The 22,960-nt window shown below is 38.8% G+C and overlaps 2 protein-coding genes across 2 annotated transcripts in view; both read right to left on the minus strand.

Annotated features, from left to right (window-relative positions):
- LOC309497428 (uncharacterized protein) overlaps positions 1-22,960 on the minus strand; it is a 292,681-nt gene that overhangs the window by 215,004 nt on the left and 54,717 nt on the right. The gene's annotated exons all lie outside the window — the stretch shown is intronic.
- On the minus strand, positions 17,237-21,707 carry LOC309497437 (uncharacterized protein). The gene is made up of 5 exons (XM_082167725.1): positions 21,548-21,707; positions 21,287-21,449; positions 18,219-18,379; positions 17,834-18,053; positions 17,237-17,701 (listed from the first exon to the last, which is right to left on the minus strand). The coding sequence occupies exons 1-5, from the start codon at positions 21,647-21,649 to the stop codon at positions 17,589-17,591; spliced, it is 759 nt and encodes a 252-aa protein (XP_082023851.1). The 5' UTR covers positions 21,650-21,707; the 3' UTR covers positions 17,237-17,588.

The raw sequence follows: 22,960 nt of genomic DNA on the forward strand, positions 1-22,960 counted from the left end.
TATAAACTTGTTGTTCATGCCTCCTGGAGTGCGTCATGGTCGAAAGCCCGCCCCTTTGCGTCGTTGCTACTGATTACGGAGGTAGGTCTTGTTTTTAGCATTGCAGTTTAGCTGTTTGAGCCTAGTGTTATTCGGTGACATTTGGCGATTTTTATTTGTTTATTGTGACGTTGGGTTACTGAAAATCCGTGTGCGTGTGGGGTGCTGCTTACTCCCAGGTAAGTTTAATTTTGTGATTTGGGGCATTGTAGGAAGTTTGGTTTGACTTAAATCGAGATGGCTTATCGCAATTTTAACCCTCTGGGGACCAAGCTGTTTTTGGGGCCCTTGAGATGTTCTGACATGCTCTGACATTTGTGCTTTTTTCAGTTATTTATAAACATGTTAATGGCAAAGGTGTAAATTCACTCTATATAGCACAAACAGGCCTACCATAATATGCGAGCAACATGTATGTAGATGTTTGTATTTTTAAGAGAATAATGTTTATGCGTGGTTATTTAAAAAAATAAAAATGAAAGTTGCTGAAATAAGACCACAAAACTCATACAAAATATGTGCCCACAAGACTTTTGACTAATGGATGTTGTCCCTTTCAGTTCTAGCTTCAAAATTATGTGAAAATAGTCTTGCTTTATCGTTCACAAAAAAAAATACATTGATTTAAATGGTGTAAAACAGGTTTTGCTTGGAAAGCCAATATGCGAGGGGGAGGAGTAGTTTACACCTTAGTCCCACCCACTCTGCATAATGACTCTGCATAATTAGCCATTCATTCAGGTGTGACACTGACTGAGCCACAATGCAAGGACAAAATATATATTTTGAAGAAGACTTATATTGACCATTTAAGATTTTGCTTACATCTATCTTGTAAATATGTTTTGCTATTTTATTAAAAAGGTTACAATTACAACAATAATTACAATTTCAGCAATATTTCTGCAAAAAAGTACTCTTTCTTTGTAAAAAAAAAAAAAAAAAGATTATAGGCCTACATTTTATCATATGTATTCATTAGTTTGAATATAGCCAACATTGGAACATCTTAGTCTATGACTTTATTTTTGACAAAATAGTATTTTATATATATGAGCAGAAAAGCTTATTTGATGTGACAGTATATTCTACAGTAAAAACTGTACCCAAATCTAGTCAACAAAATGTTGTCTTTCATACTTCGCCTGACTGTAACGCAGTAACTGTAACTGTAAAAGCAGTTTATTCTTTCACACACAGACGCGCGATTCATATTTAGGCTAAACAGTCTTTACAAATATGTACCCTTCATTCATCTCACAGAAACGCTATTCATATTATAGAAACGCGATTCATCTTTTTGTTTACATAAGCCTACAACGTTATTCCATAACGTTATTCCACATTAACACTTGAGAAAGGATAACTTAGCCTACCTCACTCCTCAGCGGGATCTGCTCCTCATATCAGCACGGAAAATTTTCTCCATAAGGTAGGCTATATTATGCCTCTTTGTTTACAGCTGATGTGGGGGCGTTTCACAGACTGAAATGGTTCTCAGAATTTGCGTTTGAATAGCACGCGCTCTCCGGGGCGTGGTCAAATTACTTTTGAATGGCTCCTAATGAGCTCGACTGGAGTCGCTCTCTTTTTATACAGATTACAGAAGCTGATAATATTTGTTTTTTATATAAATTACTTCATTTAAAAGCTGCGATCTCAAGCTTTATGCCCGTGGGTCTGTTTGCCTGTTTGACTGAATTTTCGCAGAGTTATAGATCATTTTCGAACGCGTTTCAAACGGGAGTTCACTGACAGAGAGAAGGCAGAAATCGCATCATGTTAAAGTTTCTTTATTTGTCAAAAAGCAAAACACTTTATTTTTATTGTGAATATACAGAAAAAAAATAGAAACTGAACAGGATCGATTGATGTATTACACGAAAATGAAAGATCAAAATTAACAGAGCATTTAGTGTTTATTTTCATTGCTAAAAAAAAAAAACGAGCAAAACGCGCGGGCGCGTTTTTGGTCCCCAGAGGGTTAAAATCGCAAAGGCTGCGCTAATTTTTTTTTATGCGCAGTTTGTCATTGATGTACAGCTCTGTAAACGCTGCTCCATCTTAAAGCACTGTGAGTTTGAGTCACTTATAACGTGTATTTGAAAAAACAACACGCGTCAAACAACTTTCCAAAACATGAGAAGCATTTATGAACCTCTTGTCCAACAACAGACAACATTTAATAACATGCATTTACTCCAAACTCACTTCATAACGACAGTTGAGCTCCTCCTTCTGTGAGATGATGTGCCTTCTTACACAGAATAAGGCAGTCGTGTATTTATAAGTCATGTTTAAAGCGTTTCAATCTTCTGTTTGTTCAGCTACAGCGATAGGGATTTCCTGGAATGATGCACATTGTACTTCTGCGGCGGGGTATATTTATCGTGTTTGCGTGAGAGCGCCCTGTAGCATTCAAATGGGGCAGTATTTACTACCAATCAGCCACACTCCACTGACAAGCTGCGCATAAGATAATCGCAAATCGCGTGTGGTTTTGTTGAGATTAATCGTTCAGCCCTAGTCTACGCATGTGCGTTGACTACCGTCAACTTAATGCCAGAACTAGGAAATACGCGTTTCCTCTGCCCCGAATTGATGAGTCCCTGGATTCCCTGAGTGGTGCTTGTTGGTTTTTGACCCTTGATCTGGCCAGTGGGTATAATCAGGTTCCAGTCACAGAGAAAGATCGGTTTAAGACCTTTCGGACTCTTTGAGTGGAACCGTATGCCCTTTGGCCTGTGCAATGCCCCAGGCACATTTCAGAGGTTAATGGAGCGGCTATTCGGGGACCAACAGTGTCAATCATTGCTTTTATACCTGGATGACGTGGTGGTATTTTCTTCCTCTGTAGCTCAACATCTGGAGCATCTAGAGGTAGTCCTGAGTCGGTTAGAACGTGAAGGTCTCAAGGTTAAGTTAAGCAAGTGTGCGTTTTTCCAAAGAGAAGTGAAGTATCTGGGTCACGTCATATCGGCTGAAGGGGTATCAACCGATCCTGTAAAGATTGAGGTCGTGGCTGATTGGCGACATCCGTCCAATGTGGTGGAGTTGCGTTTGTTTCTTTGAGCTTTCAGGGATTGAAGAACAGGCTCGTTACCGCCCCAGTGTTAGCTTATGCAGACTTCTCCCGGCACTTTATCCTCGAGGTGGATGCTAGCCATAGCGGGCTTGGCGCAGTCCTCTCACAGGAGCAAGGAGGCAAGGTACGCCCTGTCGCGTATGCCAGCCGTGGTCTTAGGCCCACAGAGCGCAACATGACCAACTATAGTTCCATGAAATTGGAGTTTGTGGCGCTCAAGTGGGCCATGACCGAGAAATTTAGGGAGTACCTGCTGGGGCAGAAGTGCATTGTCTATACGGACAACAATTCCCTTTAGCCACCTGACATCTGCTACACTGGGAGCTACCGAACAACGTTGGGCTGCCCAGTTGGCCCCCTTCGACTTTGAGGTCCGGTATCGCTCTGGAAGAAGCAACCGGAACGCTGATGCTCTCTCTAGACAGCACCACTTTTGTCAGGAGACACGGGAGAGTTTCTTGCCAGGGACCGTTATTCCAGCAGTGGTGAGGCAGGCAGCGGAGGTAGAACCGGTAGTACAGGTCAGTCAAGCAGTGGTTACAGCGTTACCCAGTTTCTCAGTTGCATCAACACCATGGACACCAAGGTGTTGAAAGCACTACGGAACTAATACGTCAGTGGTGTTATTGGCCAGGGATGTCGGCAGAAGTGGCGCAGTGGTGTTGGGAATGCAAGCGATGTCAGCTGGCTAAAGACACCCAGCCACTTGCCCGGGGCTTTATGGGCCATGTCCTGGCTTCTAAGCCAAATTAAATATTGGCTATTGATTTTACGATGCTTGAGCCTTCTTGTACTGGACATGAGTGAAATGTTTTAGTGTTAACAGATGTGTTCAGTAAATATACACTGGCTGTCCCGACTAGAGACCAGCGGACTGAGACGGTAGTACAAGCTTTGGTTAGTGGTTTTTCAGGTTCGGGGTCCCAGGTCGTATTCATTCTGACCAGGGCCGGAATTTTGAGTCGGCCCTTATGAAACAACTCTGTGGGTTTTATGGGATTGAAAGATCTCGTACTACGCCCTATCACCCGGCTGGCAACTGCCAGTGTGAACGGTTCAATCGAACCCTTCATAACCTCCTGCGCACTCTGCCGGTTTCTAGGAAAAGGGATTGGGCATCTTGCCTTCCGCAGATCTTGTTCTGCTATAATACCATTATTCCTCACCAGTCCACAGGTGAGTCTCCGTATTTCCTGATGTTTGGCCAGGAACCTTGACTCCCTGTTGATTTCCTGTTGGGTAGGGTTCAGGAACCTAGTGAGGGTGGGGTCCATGAGTGGATTGTAGAGCATCAAGCAAGGATGCATGTGGCATTCGAGGGTGCAAGGGAGCGCTTGAAGGCGGCTGCTGAGCGCCGTATGAAACAGCACGACCAACACGTTCTTGATACACCACTGAGGGAGGGCCAACTGGTTTATCTCTGGGATCATAGCGTGAGAGGTCGTCATAAAATCCAGGACCTGTGGAGCTCCGTCGTGCAGGCACCAAGTCACGCAGGCACCAAGAGATGGAGGGTCTGTGTATGCAGTTGCACCCGTTGATGATCTGGGAAGGATTAAGCGCATTCATCGTTCTCTGATGAAAACCCGAATACAGCAGGACACCCCTATTGTTGTCCGTCCTGATAGCCCACCAGTTAACCAGTTGTCCTCACCGGGGGAGTTGGAGGGACTGGACCTTTGGGGCCTATTCCAGAAGCTTCTCCGGCTGTGCCAGGTCAAACTAGTAGCAAGTGGCTCAATTTTAGTGACTACGCCACCCCAAGTTAACCCCCTGAGGTCGACGGTATCGCCGGCGATACCAGCTCGCTTTTTTTTTATCAGTGTAAAAGAAACTCATAAATACTCTGTTGACTTTGATTTTTCATAGGAGTTTCGTACATCAATCGATTCTGTTAAATGTGCATTATTTTTGTGTATACTCATAATAAAAACAAAGTGTTGAGCTTTTCGCCAAATAAAGAAAAATAAACACGAAGCGAGTTCTGCCTTCTCTCTGTCAGTGTAGTCCATTCTGAAACGCGTCCGAAAATGAACTGTAACTCACCGAATACTTCTCACACAGACACGTGAGATATGTCTTTATGAAGCTTGAAATCTCTTCTTTTAAATGACGTAATTTATATAAAAAACAAATGTTTTCAACTCATGTAATCCGTTTGAAAGCAAGGAGAGGTACCGTTTTTCCTTCTGCCTCATTATCTCTATAATGAGTTGAGGCCGCCCCGCCCCCGGCGCTATTCAAATGGTAAATAGTTTAGGTGATCTAGTATGCATCGCATACGCCCCCCGATCAATGCCATAAAAACACAGTTTCTTCATCAGACTTACTGATAGTTCATCGCGTTTTGAGTATGGCACGCTTCTCCAGTAAAGACGCCCTTCAGATGATTCTGGACAGCGAGGAAGAATGCATGATACCGGGTTGTTTCCTCAGAGGAAGATTGTAACTCAGACTACGAACGGCAGCATTTTGAAGAGCGAATTCCGCCGAGGACACAATTTCGGAGTAACTTTTACTTAAAAGTCTTTTGTCTTTTATTTTTCGTGTTCGCATTTATGAGGAAAAAACAATATTACGTGACAGTTCTCCATTATGGACGCGAGCGCTCTGAAAGCGCACTAAAAGACTTTCAAACTTTCACAGAGACCTCAAAACAGAAACTACAAATCCTTTCTTTAAAACGAATTTCGTTTTGTATCAATTGTATCTTAATTTTACTAATTTTTTCATTAACAAATTTCCTGGATTTAAAGTAAATATAGGCTAGCAATCACAACATAAGGTGCTTGAACTGGAGATCATCATTAACCAGACCGTAGCCTACTCGCCTCACATGTCTAAAAAATTTGAAATATATTTACAGAAAGCTGGTTCTAAACAAAACCATCCAAAACAAAAAACTATGTAGCCTAATAAATGTGCATTTCTCCGGTGCGTTCACTAGCCTACTGCGAAGATCGCGAGTCAATAGCCTATCGTCAACTTCATCTTTGCCAGAAGTTAAATTTAAATTGCGTGTGTGAATGAATGATGATGTTTTAGCAAACTGTATTGCTATACTGAGATGAGTAAAAATCGACTGAAATATGTTGAAATAAAATGTAGGCTATTTGTATAAGCAACGTATTAAACTGCAAATTAACAATATGCCCTAATATTTCATGAAAACAACGTTACAGTCAGGCGAAATATGAAAGACAACATCTTGTTGACTAGATTTGGGTACAGTTTTTACTGTAGAATATACTGCCACGTCAAATGAGCTTTTGTTTAGCAATTTCTATATCTATTTTTGTCAAAAATAAAGTCATCAACTAAGATGTTAGCTGTTCCAATGTTGACTATATTCAAACTAATGAATACATAGATAAAATGTAGGCCTATAATCATTTTTTTTTTACAAAGAAAGAGTACACTTGAGATATTGTTGAAATTGTAATTATTGTTGTAATTGTAACCTTTTTAATAAAATAGCAAAACATATTTACAAGATAGATGTAAGCAAAATCTTAAATGGTCAATATAAGTCTTCTTCTAAATATATCTTTTGTCCTTGCATTGTGGCTCAGTCAGTGTCACACCTGAGTGAATGGCTCATCATTATGCAGAGTGGGTGGGACATTGTATTCTAAGGTGTAAACCACTCCTCGTTCACGCCCCCCTCGCATATTGGCTTTCCAAGCAAAACCTGTTTTACATCAATTTAAATCAATGTATGGTTTTATGTGAACGATAAAGCAAGACTATTTTCACATAATTTTGAAGAAAAAACTCTAGGCGAGGACATCCATTAGTCAAAAGTCTTATTGACACATATTTACTATGTGTTTTGTGGCCTTATTTCAGAAATTTTAGTTTTTAGTTTTTTCAATAACCATGCATAAACATTATTCTCTCAAAAATGAAAACATGTACATACACGTGGCTCACATATTATGGTAGCCCTGTTTGTGCTATATAGAGTGAATTTACACCTTTGCCATTAATATGTTTATATGCAACTGAAAAAAGCACAAATGTCAGGGCATGTCAGAACATCTCAAGGGCCCCAAAAACAGCCCAGACCCCAGAGGGTTAATGGGGAAAAACAACCCAATTATAGCACACAAGTTCGTTCCACCTAGAAAGGCCAGAGGCATGGGCTTCCTATAGGGAGCAGGCTAGTGTGACAGCAGCAGGTCTACAATAGAAACCACGCCAATCCGAATCACATCCACCAAATTCACTGCAAATGACAAAAGAAAGGGGTACGGCAATAATAACACCGCAATAATGACACCCTTGGTGAAGCAAAGCCAGTAATGCAGCAGACAACCAGCCCACTCCAGGAAGCCCTCAGCTCCTAAAAAGAAATAAGAAAGAAAAGAAACAGATAATAAATTAAACAAATTTAAATAAAAATCTAATAGAGAAAACACATTCAAAGTCAATTTACTAAATTAAACACAACCAATTTGAAAGAAAAACAAATTTACAATATACTCAAAATAAACAAGGTATGAATACTGCAAACACAGATTAAAATAAGAAAATACACAAAAACACTGTCACAAATGTAGAAATTCACACCAAACACCAAGCTGACTGCAAAACGCCTGGAGATCGTTTCAGTCAGACAGAATCAAATAATAACTACAGAACAAGTCTACGAAAACAAAAATAAAGAAATACTAACAGCGAAAATCAACATTCAAGCCCACGTAGACATTAACACGGACAAAACTGGACGCCAAAAGCAGCAGCGTGGCTTAAAGAGCGAAGGGTGGGGAGAGAGCTGTTTTGAGGCGACTGCTCTCACTCAGCCCGCCTTAACGTCCAAAAAAGGACCTTAAAAACAGCAAACAAAATGTTACAACCTAAATTTAACAAGCTTGTCTAAAAGTTACCTACCGGAAAATGCAATGAATTATCTAACAGTTTACATACCTGATGATACAATGAAGTATTACTTTGACGACATATATGAAAAACTCATTCAATAGCTTTGTTGACAGCGACAGCTGGTGTTCCGACCAGGGCTACGTTAAGCTGCGATGCCACATCGATGGAAGCCCTGGAGGCACACCGTACTGAAACAAATGGCTAGAACTTAAAGGGGACCTATTATGCAAAATTCACTTTTGCATGCTGTTTGGACATAAATGTGTGTTGGCAGTGTGTGTACACAACCACCCAATAGTGATAAAAATCCACTCACTCCTTTTTTATTATTCCCCATAAATCATCAGCAGTGTCTCCCAACGACCTGTTTTCAGAATGCGGCTTTAGTGACGTCACTAAAGCCACAGGCCCCGCCCACGAGTGTTGACAGACACTGCCGTTTTAACATAGACCCGCCCTGATCGAGTTCACAGCGAGTTGTACACATCCACCATTGCTGCACTGACGTGAATGTCTCCCAAGCGTTGTAGGTGTTGTGTGGTTGGATGTATTAATCCACATAGCTCTCTCTCTATTTACTCCCGAAATCTGAGGCAGCCGCTGAAGACAAGGTGGAATTATTTTGTTTTCAAAGAAAATGCTCCCTCAACTCTACCGAAATTCGTTTATGTACTTACGCACTTCTTATGCTGTGTTTACTCAGCTCTTACGGTGATTTTCTGGAGTAAAACTGACACTTCATCTTTTGTGTGATGTACAATAAACTTTATTAATCTCATCAGTATATTTTTTATCATAATTCGGACCTACAAGCAGATGACAAATACGTTATAACCGTAATTAAACTAAACTATACCTGTTCCATCTCCATACAGCACTCTGACTCTGTAGGCATTATTGTCCGACTCCGGGTCGAAATGAACACCGTTACTGAGAGTTTCTGATATTATCATCATTCCATGAGATGAAATTCTCCTGAGACTGAGCGCAAGCTCATGAAGCTCCGCCCCCTGGGCCGTGCAGCAGCAGCTTATTTGCATTTAAAGGGCACACACTGTCACTTTTTCTGAGCACCAAAAAGTGACAATTTAAACATGCTGTAAAAAATGATCTGTTGGGTATTTTGAGCTAAAACTTCACATACACACTCTGGGGACATCAGAGACTTATTTTACATCTTGTGAAAAGGGGCATAATAGGTCCCCTTTAAGTCAAACCAAACTTCCTACAATGCCCCAAATCACAAAATTAAACTTACCAGGGAGTAAGCAGCACACGCACACGGATTTTCAGTAACCCAACATCACACTAAACAAATAACAATCGCCAAATGTCACCGAATAACACTAGGCTCAAACAGCTAAACTGCAATGCTAAAAACAAGACGTACCTCCGTAGTCCGTAGCAACAACGCAAAGGGGTGGGCTTTCGACTATGACGCACTCCAGGAGGCATGAACAACAAATTATATACCCCAATGGCAAGAGCTCATTGGCCACGTATTAAATGATAGTGACGTGATGAGAACGTCACTCGACTTCACTACATATATATATATATATATATACAGCGGGGGAAATAAGTATTTAACACGTCATCATTTTTCTCAGTAAATATATTTCCAAAGGTGCTATTGACATGAAATTTTCACCAGATGTTGGTAACAACCCAAGTAAGCCATACATACAAAGAAACAAACAAAAATAAGTTCAGAAATTAAGTTATGTGTAATAATGTGAAATGACACAGGGAAAAAGTATTGAACACATGAAGAAAGGGAGGCGCAAAAAGGCATGGAAAGCCAAGACAACTGCTGAAAACTTAAAGTAATTAAAAAGCAATCCAGCCCCCTTATGGCCAGTTTTGGGGCCATAATACGGAAGTGGAAAGACAATAATTTCACCATAAATTTGCCTCGACCAGTGCTCCTCGCAAGATTTCTGATAGAGGAGTGAAAAGAATAATCAGAAGAGTTGTCCAAGAGCCAAGGATCACTTGTGGAGAGCTTCAAAAAGACCTGCAGATAGCAGGTACTGTTGTCTCAAAGAAAACAGTAAGTAATGCACTCCACCGCCATGGCCTGTATGCACGCTCACCACACAAGACTCCATTACTGAAAAAAAAGCATGTTGAAGCTCATTTAAAGTTTGCTGCACAACATTTGGAAAAGCCAGTGAAATACTGGGAGAATATAGTGTGGTCACATGAGAGCAAAATTGAACTGTTTGGATGCCATAATACACACCATATTTGGAGGAGAAATGGCAGTGCACATTACCCTAAAAACACCATGACCGGTTTGGTGGTGGGTCAGTGATGGTCTGGGGAGGCATATCCATGGAGGGACGCATAGACCTCTGCAGGCTAGACAATGGCACCCTGACTGCCATTAGGTATCGGGATGAAATCCTTGGATCCATTGTCAGACCCTATGCTGGTGCAGTGGGTCCTGGGTTCCTCCTGGTGCACAACAATGCCCGGCCTCATGTGGCGAGAGCATGCAGGCAGTTCCTGGAGGATGAAGGAATGATACCATTGAAGGGCCACCACGCTCACCTGACCTACATCCAATAGAACACCTCTGGGACATTGTGTTTCGGTCCATCTGACATCACCTGGTTGCACCTCAGACTGTCCAGGAGCTCAGTGATGCGCTGTTCCAGATCTGGGAGGAAATGCCCCAGGACACCATCCGTCGTCTCATTAGGAGCATGCCCCGACATTGTCAGGCATGCATACAAGCACGTGGGGGCCATACAAACTACTGAGTACCATTTTGAGTTGCTGCAATGAAATTTCAGCAAAATTGACAAGCCTGCTGCATCATTTTTTCACTCAGATTTCCGGGGTGTCTTTGAATTCAATCCTCTGTAGGTTGATCATTTTCATTTCCATCAAACGATGTGGCATCCTTTCGTTCATAACACATTACCCAGTCCATATTAGTATAGATATCCAGCATGATATTTTTCCCCATTGAGATCTGATGTGTTTTCAAAGTGTTCCTTTAATTTTTTTGAGCAGTGTATATTTTAGAAACATATTTGTATAAATAAAAATATTTATTTATTTATTTTGTATGTAACCTTTCATTTGCAATAATAAAAAGACATGAGCAGACATTTGTCCATTACTGTGTATAATATAAAATATGTATCTTTCTCTGTCTGAATTTACTTGTGCAGAGTCACACACACAGTTAATGAATTATTCATTAATTGTTTGGATAGTGACAGTATGAACAACAACAGTGACACTGTGTTGAGTGCAGTGCTTATGTTGGAGGGAGTGTAATAAAGTAAACTGCAACAGAATAGTCTGGAAGGAAGGATTACAATAGATTTTTATTGAGAAACAGAATTATTTCAAGCGTGTTGGGGTAACACACTTATTTAAAAAATGCCAGTGCCAGCTGGTATAAATGAGGATACTGATGCTTCTGTTGAGCCCAGACAGGGGAGGATTCCCTCTTTCTTGCTGGCTCCATTACCAGGAAAAAGGAAGAGTCACAGCAAACAAATCCAAAAGGACAATCCAAATCAAAAAGCAGTCCAATCCAGATCCAAAAATCCAGAGCAATCCAGATCCAAAAATCCAGAGCAATCCAAATAATCTTATCTAATTAATATAACAAGACTATAATAGCTAAGCCTACTATAATTAATAATAACAATATACTATAACTATTCTAACCTGATAATGTAATAATATACAGCCCTAACACATATATGACACAATAACGACAATGACAATGATAGTTATCTAACTCTCTGACTCTCTGACACTACTACAATTGCTTCTACTACTCCTGACAACAACCACAAAGAGGCGCGAGTTTCGAACCCCCTTTTTCCGGAAGCGACACTCCGACCAAACCGATGACGTATCCACACAAACCGAGGCCTCGTTTGTCATTAGTCACGTGATTTTCACGTTAACAACACAAGCCTCGAATCGCGGCTTCATCTGGCACGCCCATTTTTTCTCGACACAAGCTCCGACGCCTCGCTTCAAATGTCACATCACTAGTTCTACGGAATTACTGCTTCTGCTGGGATTACTCTGTTCCCGTCATTGTACATCCACGAGAACCGCTGCTTCACCTGCCTTCTGTTCGTCTCTGCCACGGAGGAAGATTGTGTTCACGTAATTTTCCAGTTTTGCTGGTTTCTTCAGTTTGCTGTTTTTTGAACTTTCTGTTTGGAATACCTGTGGTCGGACTTCTGCTTCAGTTAAAGAACTGTGATTGTCACTTTCGCGTCCTCTCTTGCCTCACCACATTCACTCTCCTCTTTAAAGGAACACTCCACTGTTTTTTCATATTAAGGCGAGACACGGCAGGCAAAAACATCGTTTTTTTTTTACTGGTCAATTTTTGAGATTTTTGGATATTTGTCTTCAATAACATGTCTTCTTTCAGACTTGTGGTGAAAAAAAAAGTCCCAAATACACATTTAGGTCTTTATTTTACTACTCTTTGTCTGTTTGCGTCTGTAGATTTCTCATAAATTCGTCAACATGCTGCTCCGCGATCTTTGCCGTCACCCTGTCATCACAAGCACGGTTAGCAGGGACGGACTGGGACACAATTTCAGGCCGGGAAATCCCACACCCATCCAGGCCATCCCATGGACCCAAATAAAATTTAGAAACACGGACAACCCTATTTTTTCCTAAATTACATTTATTGGTCTAAATCCTTAGGCTGGGGCCGTGTAAAATAACTAAAGGATCCTCGCTTCCCTTTTCCTTCTCTTCATTTTCCCTAATATCTCTCTGTCTCTCCCTTCCACCAGTATCATTAGCCTCATACACTAAGTAAAGTGGAGTACTAGTGTTATATTTGTGTATATATATATGTGTGTGTGTATGTATGCATGTATAAAGTGTGAGTATTTTTCTTGTACCTGTCTCTTCTTCACCTGTCACTTGTTCTGGCCTCATGTTACAAACAGAACTGTCTCCACCTTGGTGTAAAACAACCACCTTATTGTAATTTGTTTGCCCAGAATCTACATTTATTTTAGTAAAAAATCAAAGTATTATATTTATGACAAAATGTTGTTGTTTTCATCTTAAAATTACTTAAATATCCAACATTTAGCAACACTAGGCTATATTTCATACAATATGTTAAAAAAATGTTTTATATTATTTTGCTTCTACATGTCATCTCACTCACACTGAATGTGTGATCATTGCACCACAGCTAGTGCTAGGTTGACTGTCTCCACCTTCATTCGATTAAAAAAAAAAAAATAAGAAGGAAAAAAGTTTTAAACCTCACAAATGGGCAGACATAATTTTCTAAATTGTATAATAAAATGTTATTGCATTATTTTTTGTTGATGTCTGCACTATCACTCCTGTCTCCCTGCTCCCAGTACCACATAAATGTTAATATTTGTCTGCTAAATTACTAATGTAACTTTACACTAAATAAAATTAATCTCCTTTAGCATACAGTATTTTGAGTGACGATAGTAATAGGGGCGCTACCGCTTACATTTGCTAGAATTTCAATACTAAGTTAACGACGAAAAAAGTACAGTATTTACAGATGAAACTGACCTGTACTTGAAGCCCTGAACAGGTCATTCATTTTGCAACATTTTGCTGCTTGTTCTCTGAGTGCTTTCTTTTTCGTTGTCCTTTCCCTCTCTGCTCCACCTGGCTGTTTTCTCTCCATCATCGGGTGCTGCTCGCATTTTCTGTTTAACCGTTTGGCTGAGGCTTAAGTCGAATCGTAGCCTTGCCAGTCAAGACTAACAGATTCATGATTTCATTTTATAATAATCATTTTATTGAATGACGAATTCGAAAATGATCACTGGTAAAGGTAGTAGTATATATTTTTTTTAATAATAATACATTAAAAAAAAATTAGTCGCCAAATTAGTCGCCAGGCCACCGGGAATTCTCCCGGTGCTCCCGATGGCCAGTCTGGGCCTGACGGTTAGGAAGCTCTCTCTCTGCTGTACAACGCTGTCGGATCCAAATATGGTCATTTCCTTTTTATCAGCAACCAATCGTGAAAGTAAAAGGGCTGAATGCGCAATTTCATTGGCTGATGATAAATCTTTAAAGCCCGTTTTCTCAAAAGTACTTTTCTCTCATACTCAAAGTCCGAAATCTCCACTTCAGTAGCACCTATATACACCAAACTTTCCAGTCTTGTACCCAGTTATATTATGAAGACATTTACAGAGGGATTTGTAAATATATTATTCCTAGCCTGATTTATATAACATTTTAGTCCAAAAAACATGGCGAAAATATTTTTTTTTAGGCTATTGACAGTACTTTCTGATTTACAGGATAATAGAAGTAGATATCCATAAATCCCTCTGTAATTTTTTCCCCATTTAATATGTGAACACAATGAAAAAATAATTTTTAACCTGGCTTTATCCAATACTCAGATTTCATTTTTTAAAATATATGCAAATTAGCGCATATTTAATTAGATATTGCCTAATTTACATATTTAAACATTAAATTACAGAAAACTTGTAACACATTTTTTTCTCATCTTAATGTAGGTAATCAACTGGGAAAGTTTCATGGTGATGTCTGCTAGTTAAAAAAATTACCCTATTCACCTGTAGTGTCTCGCCTTAAACTATGTTATTCCCTTAACTAAGACGAGTTGATACATACCTCTTGTCGGTACACGATCCGTTCCACCTGCACGATCCATTTCACGCATGCGTAGTAGACGCAGTAGAAAACGCACATGCGCAAATGATAATTCTGTTTTGTGACGATTTACGACACTGCACGATCTGTTCCACGTAGTTCTTTCTTCATGTAAGTGCAGATTGTCTAGGCAGAAATGCATATTATTTAAAAAAAAGAAATGCATATTATGTTCCTTATTGTCCTCTGTAAACAACATTGAAGGGATCATTTTCCTCATTTAGATTATATAGATATATATTAGCCTATATAGACCCATACCATACTAATACAAAATTACTCAACTTAAAAGTTAACTAATATTAGCAGCTTTTAATAATAAAAAAACGACACAAACCGTCTTTGACAATACTACTGACCTCAGACCAAAACACGGCAAGTTAAGCCTAATACCATACAGCAGTGAATCGCAAAGGAGAGTAGCCTATGGAGGAAACTGATCATGTATGTTAATGTAACAACTCACAACTCCTTTATTATTTTTGGATTGGCAACCACGTAAACACATCGTAATGCATAGCGTAAGCTACATTTAAAAGCATCAAAATAGACCCGCTGTGAAATGTTAAACACAATACAACGTTACACAAATATGCCGCAAGTTGTGCCATCGCATGCGTGGTTCCGATAGTGTAGGAAAACCGTGACGTTTTCTACTACGTAATTACGCGCATGCGTGTACGGATCGTGCAGGTGGAACGGATCGTGTACCGACACCTCTCTCGTCTCAGTGCGTGCACTCAATCGCTCTGGCACGCGGTGACACTTTGATAGCACTTAGCTTAGCCCGGGGGCCCGTTCTTCGTACGTCGCTAACTCAGTTAGCTGGATTTGATTGTTGACGATTTGGCATGATCTTGGATTGTTTGGTTCTTCGAAGCTCATCCTGGACTTGCTGTCATAGCAACAGGTGCGCAATCTTAAACCTGCTCGGGAGCTGGCTTATTTCATGTTAACAGGATTAGACTGCGGGGCTTCATAAGCGGAGCTGATACGGGAAGTCCAGCGCAGCGCGATAGTGCACTTTCTGAGATGTATTTTTTCTCGTGACTCGTGAGATTGTCGTTTACATTATTAATTTGTTGGAAACGCACATTTATTTTCAGTCGGGCATTAACTACAGCACAAACTGTTTGCATTGCCCTAAGATTATTTGCGAGTGGCTCTGTCCTTTACACTATTGGAGATGCGGAGAACTTGATGAAAAGTGCTGTCTGTCGTGTCATTCGGAGTTTACCTGGCGCTTTTAGGTTTAAAAAACAGTTTTAGATTTTTTTGTGGCATTTCCAAGCCACTTAAGACCCAATGTTGTAAAGCAGTTTTTTTTAAAGCAGTTTTTTAAGGCTATCATAATTTTTTTATGAAGATCATGCAATCATGACCATGCCGATTACAGTATGTGTCACTCAGGCTTCACTAACGTGATTGGTACCATAGACTATAGGCTACCAGACTGCCATCAAGGCCTCAATGAAGGGGATTATGTGAACAGAAAGGCGGTTCACAATGTAAATGTGCAGCCCAGTTACTATTGTGATTCTTAATATTCCAGATTAATAATATTATATCAAATTAAAAAAAAGGCAGTTGACTAAAATCTTCCATATCACAAATGTGAAAGCAAAATGGCCAGGATCTGTGCATGACTTAAGAATTTTCAGAGATTCACATTTATGCACATTATTTGCCCTTATGAAAGGAAAATATATTTACCAATATATTTCTTAAAATATATTGTAATATATTGTAATATATTATTTCCCCCTTTTATTTTCCAATATATTATATATTTGAATACACTGAATAATATATTGATGATAAATATATTATACACTATATTATATATTCATATAATATATTGCAATATATTGCAAAATATACAAATGATTGCCGCTTTCAATATATTACAATATATTGAACATGAATATATATGTGTTTATATATCCCAAAATATATGCAATATTATATTTATAAATATCTACCATAATGTATTTCAATTTATATGGGAACATGTTTTGGTAATATATGTAAAGATATAGTGTCACATATATGTGTAATATATGGTAGAATATATTTTAAATATATGTAAAATTATATGGAATTATATACATGAAATATATGTACAGATGTGTTCAATATATTGTGGGATACATTTTAAATATATGGAATATTATATGGAATTATATACATGAAATATATGTACAGATGTGTTCAATATATTGTGGGATACATTTTAAATATATGGAATATTATATGGAATTATATACATGAAATATATGTACAGATGTGTTCAATATATTGTGGGATACATTTTAAAATGTATGTAATATTATATGAAAATATATGTGAAATATATATATATACACACAATACGTGTACATATGAGAACATGCTCATACAATATACATATGGTGATATATACAGTATATTTACATGTACCATCTAAAATATGAATTAATAAATATGCAATCTGCAATATATGTGCAAACCTTTATACCACATATTAACACAGACTAATGGGTAATCTATCAAAAGCCAGCTTTATTTTCTTTTAATCAGGCAGATAATAAAGAGCTACACAGGCCTACCGGTATTAAAACCATATGGTCAGATAAACTTAACAGTGCAACATTTTTTAACGGTACCATGGCATTGAACACAAAATATACAAAATATAAATGATAAATTAAAGCAATTTCACTGACCAATGTTTGTTCTAAACATTCAGCAGTGCTGTTATAAAATCTAAATAAAATTTATATAAAAGAAAAACAAAAAAAAGAATAATTATAAATAAATAAAAACTGTGGAAAAGCCAAGAAATATGCTAAAAGAACAGGGCGTTATCCTGGTTAGGAGTCCATCTTGGTCCTTCACAGATTTAAACGAGCACACTTTTGGACTTCACTTGGTGTCTTAGCTCGCAGATTCTACCGTTAATCGATTTTCTGACATCAGCTTCCTTGGCCGTCGGAAACTGGTTTACAACAGCATCTGTGGAACAGAACAACAATGATTACTCTACCCCTCCTCACTCCTCCAGCTGCCCCTCAGGTTTGCGAAAATTTCGACCCACTCCCCCCGCCTGGTAGATTCTGGAAAGCACCAGCTCTAAAAACTATTTACCTAGTAAAGCTTGAAGTTTCCTCGGGTCGAGAGCCTTCCGACGATCAGCACAGGGATCCAGCTTGCTGACCCCTCCTTTTAGGTTGGACTTGAGGAGGACATCCACACTGAAGAGCCCCATCAGTAGCACCCGTGCCATCCCATTGGGGGTGGTACTAGCTTTTGCCGTCTCCCAACAATGTGACGAGACAGTGACTGTTCCATCATTCCCGATTTTCACCTTTTGTAAACAAACAAACAAAAAAATTTAACAAAAAAATAATAATAAATAAATAAAGACCATAAGCAAAGAAATAAACAAGGAAAATCACCACAAGCAATAGAATGTCAAAAAAGCATTAATTTTTGTTTAATTGTTTTAATTTACCAATTAATAAATACTTACTTGTGAAGGTCTGCAAGGTGTGCAAAGTGACGTTTCACCTGGGCCGTCACTCTCAGCATCAGGGTCATCAACATCTTTGGTGGAGCGGTCGACAACATCTTTGTTGGTGGTGTTGTTGATGGAGACAAGCTTTCTCACGTCCACCAACAATGCTGGAATTTCTAAGAAAAAAAAAGTGCAACAAGATTATACAGACAGCAACCATAGAAGCAAATATGTGCATGAAAACCACATCTCCAGTTTTCTAATATTAACCCATTTAGAGCTGAACTTTTTAGACTTGCTTTCCCCTCCTAATTTTCTTTGTCTTTTTGATTCAAGTGATTTTTGTTCATTAAGTTCTTAGTCTTTTAAATAGTAATTTATTAATAAAGTTGTTTGTTTCTTTCTTTTTTTTGTAAAGTGTCTTAAGAGTATTTTGAAAAGCGCTATATAAATATAAAGAGGTATTATTATGTTTTATTTATTCTTCAAACATGCTCTGAAAATGCATGCGGTTAACCTATCTGTCCACATAGGTGGGCGTATTTTAGTGTATTTAGAATCACCTTCAGGTATAAATGGATTAAAGGGGTCATATAATGGTACATGCACTTTTACAAGTTGATTGTACTGAAATGTGTGTTGGCAGTGCCTGTACACAACCATCATAAAAAATAAAATAAAAAAATAAAATAAAAAAAGAGTACTCTTTTTTTAACACTAGAACTACCGGAATTCCATAACTACTAGAACGACCATAGCGGTCATTCTGACCGTTCATACTTTGACGTTCATTTGGCTGTACTGAACGTCATTTTCGTCATGTCATATCTATTGTACATGTTAACCTTCTCTTTTCCAATGAAGCTTTTATTTCCTGTCTTCATAGCCCTTAAAACAAGCACAAAAGAAAGATTGCCCCGACAGGTGCTGCCTCTATTTGAGGAACGTTTTGCGTCAAAATAATAAAAAAAATTCACCGCACTCACGGTGTTAGGAGTTAGGAAACGTCAAAGCTTCATACCGTTTAGTACAGCCCTGTTTGTAAATAAGGTCAATAATCAATACAAAATCAAAAAAATAAATGGATCTACAATGTTATGATAGGTAATAATAAACACAAAATCTTAATTCAAATGAATGTGAAAATGTATTTTCCAGCCTAATTGATAAATATTTTCTTATTTTCTTTGTACAATAAAAATAAATCTTATGATACAATAACTTATAACATATACAATAACAAAAACACTGATATATTTGAATACATTGTAAAAACTTTCACGGACACGTATGCAGCACAATACAGTAGCTTTACACACACAAACAGGCTAAGAAAAAACATGAACATTAGCTAAACAAGAAAACGAACTGCTTTAGAACGATTAGTTTCAGTGAACAAAAAATATTAACGAACAAAATCAGGTTAACTGCCCATTTGAACGGCGCAAACCCCCCGCATCATTGACGCTTATACGCACAGTCCACACAGGTAAACACCGCCTTTCGTGTGCAGCTCCCACACACCACTTTGTGACATTTGGCACATATGTCTCCTTGGTTTTATTTTGTTTGCAGTTCCTCCAGTTGTATGGCTTTTGATTCCATGTGGTCGGAGCGAAGTTCGCTCGCCAGTTGTGTGATGAAGTCCCTCCGCGAAACTTGCAATGTAACGGACTTATGATATCTATAATGCGTGCGGTCAAAATGACCGTCATGGTCATTCTAGGTAGAAATAGTCAGAACTTTTTTGTTTTTTGTGATTTTAATAAAATAACAGTGTCAGAATAAAATATACACATATTTAGGAAAAGTCAGAGTCCTACAGCCACATTTATTTTATTTTAACAAAGTTATTACACTGTAAAATTTAAAAACGGTCAAAATGACCGCCTTGGGAGTTCTAGTGTTAATCTGTTTTCCCCTCTCAAATCAAGCCGTTCAAATCAAATCTCCCACGATTGTTGTCAATCATAGTTGCGCGAATCATAGCTCCTGTCTGAGTATGTGTTGTTTATGTGCCTAATGACTGTCATAGTCTCACAGACTGGTTATTTTTTAAACAGATCAGAAAAATGTTAGTGGTTCAGCCCTGACAGTTGTACCTAACACTGCATAGATAACGTTACGCATCACTGACAAGCCTACATTTAAAGTCTGCGTGAACCGGAAGTTGCAAATGACTTTTCTCCAGTGCTGTGACGTATTTCCCAGTGAAAAGGAATATTGAACAGAGGGCAGGGTTTTACTCTAGCGCTCCTCCTCTCCATCTCTCGCTCATTACAGACTAACGATTTGAGGGGAGTGGTTAAGCGTTTCCCAAACCAAGCCGCCTACGTCATCAGGGAAGGTCCTCCAATGCAGAGGGGAGGGGCATTTTCAGATTTTGATTAAAGATTACGAAGCCAAAAAAATGTTTCTGTGTTTTAACTTGCACGGATTAATTGTTCACCACAAGACTAGTAATAAGCGCTAACAAAGTAAATACGGTCCATTTTGATTTCAGTTGGACTTTAAAGGAAAAAAGTTTTTCATGACCATTAGCTGTAACATCAATCTGTCAATGAACTAACGTATACATCAGCAAACACATAGCGTTCGTATCTCAATACTCTACCCTGCCAGTACACACAAAGATAGATCAAAGTAACATTACGTTAACCAACCATTCAGAAACATCCCGTTTTTCGACTCCGGTTCAAACTGATACTGTTGCACAGTGTCCTCAGAGACTCCAGCTGCCATTCCTCAAAATATAACGTTACCCTCAACTGTTGTCAAGGCAACACTCCACGTGTGTTGTTGTGTCAAAACACCCCACAGAACAGAGGGGCGGAGTGAGCAAAGCTCATTATCATTTAAAGACACATGCACTTAAACGGCGTGCTGAAAACAGAGCTGTTTTTGACCAGGTAAAAGGAGTGTTTTCTTACAATACTAATGAGAATTTTTAATTAAAGTATATTACAAACTTTTAATTTAGACCCTAAAGAAACATATTAGCTTGTACAAAAATGGCATTATATGACCCCTTTAATACCATTTGATTTAGAGTAATATTTGATGATATAATACTCAATACTTGCCTTTAACTACCATGTTCCGCAGTTTGGCATTTTCTTTTTGTAGAGCCTTGATCTGGCTCTGCAGGTCTCTGGTAAGGTCACTTTCCAGGCTTGACGATTCTGCTCTGTCCTCAGACAGTAATTCCTCCTCTGCCCGTCTTTGTGCAGCAACCTTGGCCTTTTTCTATAGGGCAAAGATGTTCATTTTTAATATTTAATCATGGATAATCCAATACACAAATGATCCATAATCTGATATATCAATCTTTGATGTGTAATTACCTGTTTAGGATTTCCAGAGCCAGAGGCTTTGTTGCCAGTACTGGTGGTATCTTCCTCACCAAAGTCTAGGCATTTGGCTTTCCTTACCCTCTTGCCCGCCATGTCCTCTGGATATAGTTCACGCTCAGCAGCTCTGAGTGTAGCCTCTTTTTCTACAATCACGTAGAAGGATAGATTCTCTTAATGCCAAAAATCAACACCATTACAACAATGAATAATAAATAAAAATAATTGTGTCCCATTTTCAGACTTCTTTAAAGAGGTTCCATGAATGAACTGTTTTGTTTTTTCAAATATGTAACCTAAGTGTTTATGTATGGAATTGATTTTAGTCCTGTAAACCACTTGGCCAATGGAAAAAGACCTTGCAGTGATACTGTAGTGATCAACAAACGTAACACTCACTGTACATTTTTTTAAAATAAATGTTCCTTTGTACATAATCTTGAGGTTAAAGGAGAACTCCGGTCAATTTTAACATTGAGCTCATTTTTTTGTACATTTGGAGTGCTGTCAATACAGAGAACAACGACAAAAATCGGTGTTCGACAGTAGTCGATTGTCGAGTTTACGCGCGTGATCATAGGTACTAAACCCATGCGCGTGAACTCCACAATCGACTACTGTGGACTTCGACCGAAAACCGGAAGTAAATACAGGTATGTGCGCTGGCTGAATCATTTTTATTCATATCTTTCACGTCATCTACTGCAGTCAGATTCACCGCGTTCACTCTGAAGGAATCACTCACATGACCTGTGCACTTGTAATGACACATCAAGGATGTTAAGAGGCTAAAAGCAGGTTTAAAACTTGCCCCATTGAAGTCAACAGGGTGCAAATTTTAAAAAGAGGATAACACTGTGTAGGAAACACCGATTTTTGTCGTTGTTCTCTGTACTGACAGCACTCCAAATTTACAAAAAAATGTCCGGAGTTCTCCTTTAAAAGGATAGTTCACTTTGAAATAAAATGTTGGTATGTTTTAGCTTACCTCAAGGGCATCCAAGATGTAGGTGTCTTTGTTTCCGCAGTAGTTTAAATTTGTATATTTTTAGGTCAAACCGTTCTTGTCTATCAGTCATATAATGCAGGTCGATGGTCACCACCTCAAAGAGCATGCACAGAGTCCAAATTAAACAATTCCCCATCGTAAGTACACATTGATGGCCTAAGACACGAAACGAGCGGTTTGTCTGAGAAAACGAACAGTATTTATATCATTTTTACCTCTTGTACACAACCACGTCCAAGTGATCTGAGGGCACACGCACTTCCTGGAGTGTGACGTGTGCGCACGTTCTGGCTTAGTCTGCACAAGCGCCGGAAAGCTTTTACAAGAGGTAAAAATTATATAACTGTTCGTTTTCTCAGACAAACCACTCGTTTCGTGTCTTAGGCCATCAATGTGTA

Source organism: Leuciscus leuciscus (assembly GCF_965113295.1).
Source record: "Leuciscus leuciscus genome assembly, chromosome: 4".
Taxonomy (NCBI): Eukaryota; Metazoa; Chordata; class Actinopteri; order Cypriniformes; family Leuciscidae; genus Leuciscus; species Leuciscus leuciscus.

What these genes read in the sequence shown, in the direction of transcription:
- LOC309497437 (XM_082167725.1), bottom strand. Translation starts at nt 21,649, where the DNA reads ATGGCGGGCAAGAGGGTAAGGAAAGCCAAATGCCTAGACTTTGGTGAG. An exon ending in GCTCTGGAAATCCTAAACAG is followed by an intron (nt 21,450 to 21,547) that starts GTAATTACACAT and finishes TTTGCCCTATAG; the next exon opens with AAAAAGGCCAAGGTTGCTGC. An exon ending in CACCTTGCAGACCTTCACAA is followed by an intron (nt 18,054 to 18,218) that starts GTAAGTATTTAT and finishes TGTTTACAAAAG; the next exon opens with GTGAAAATCGGGAATGATGG.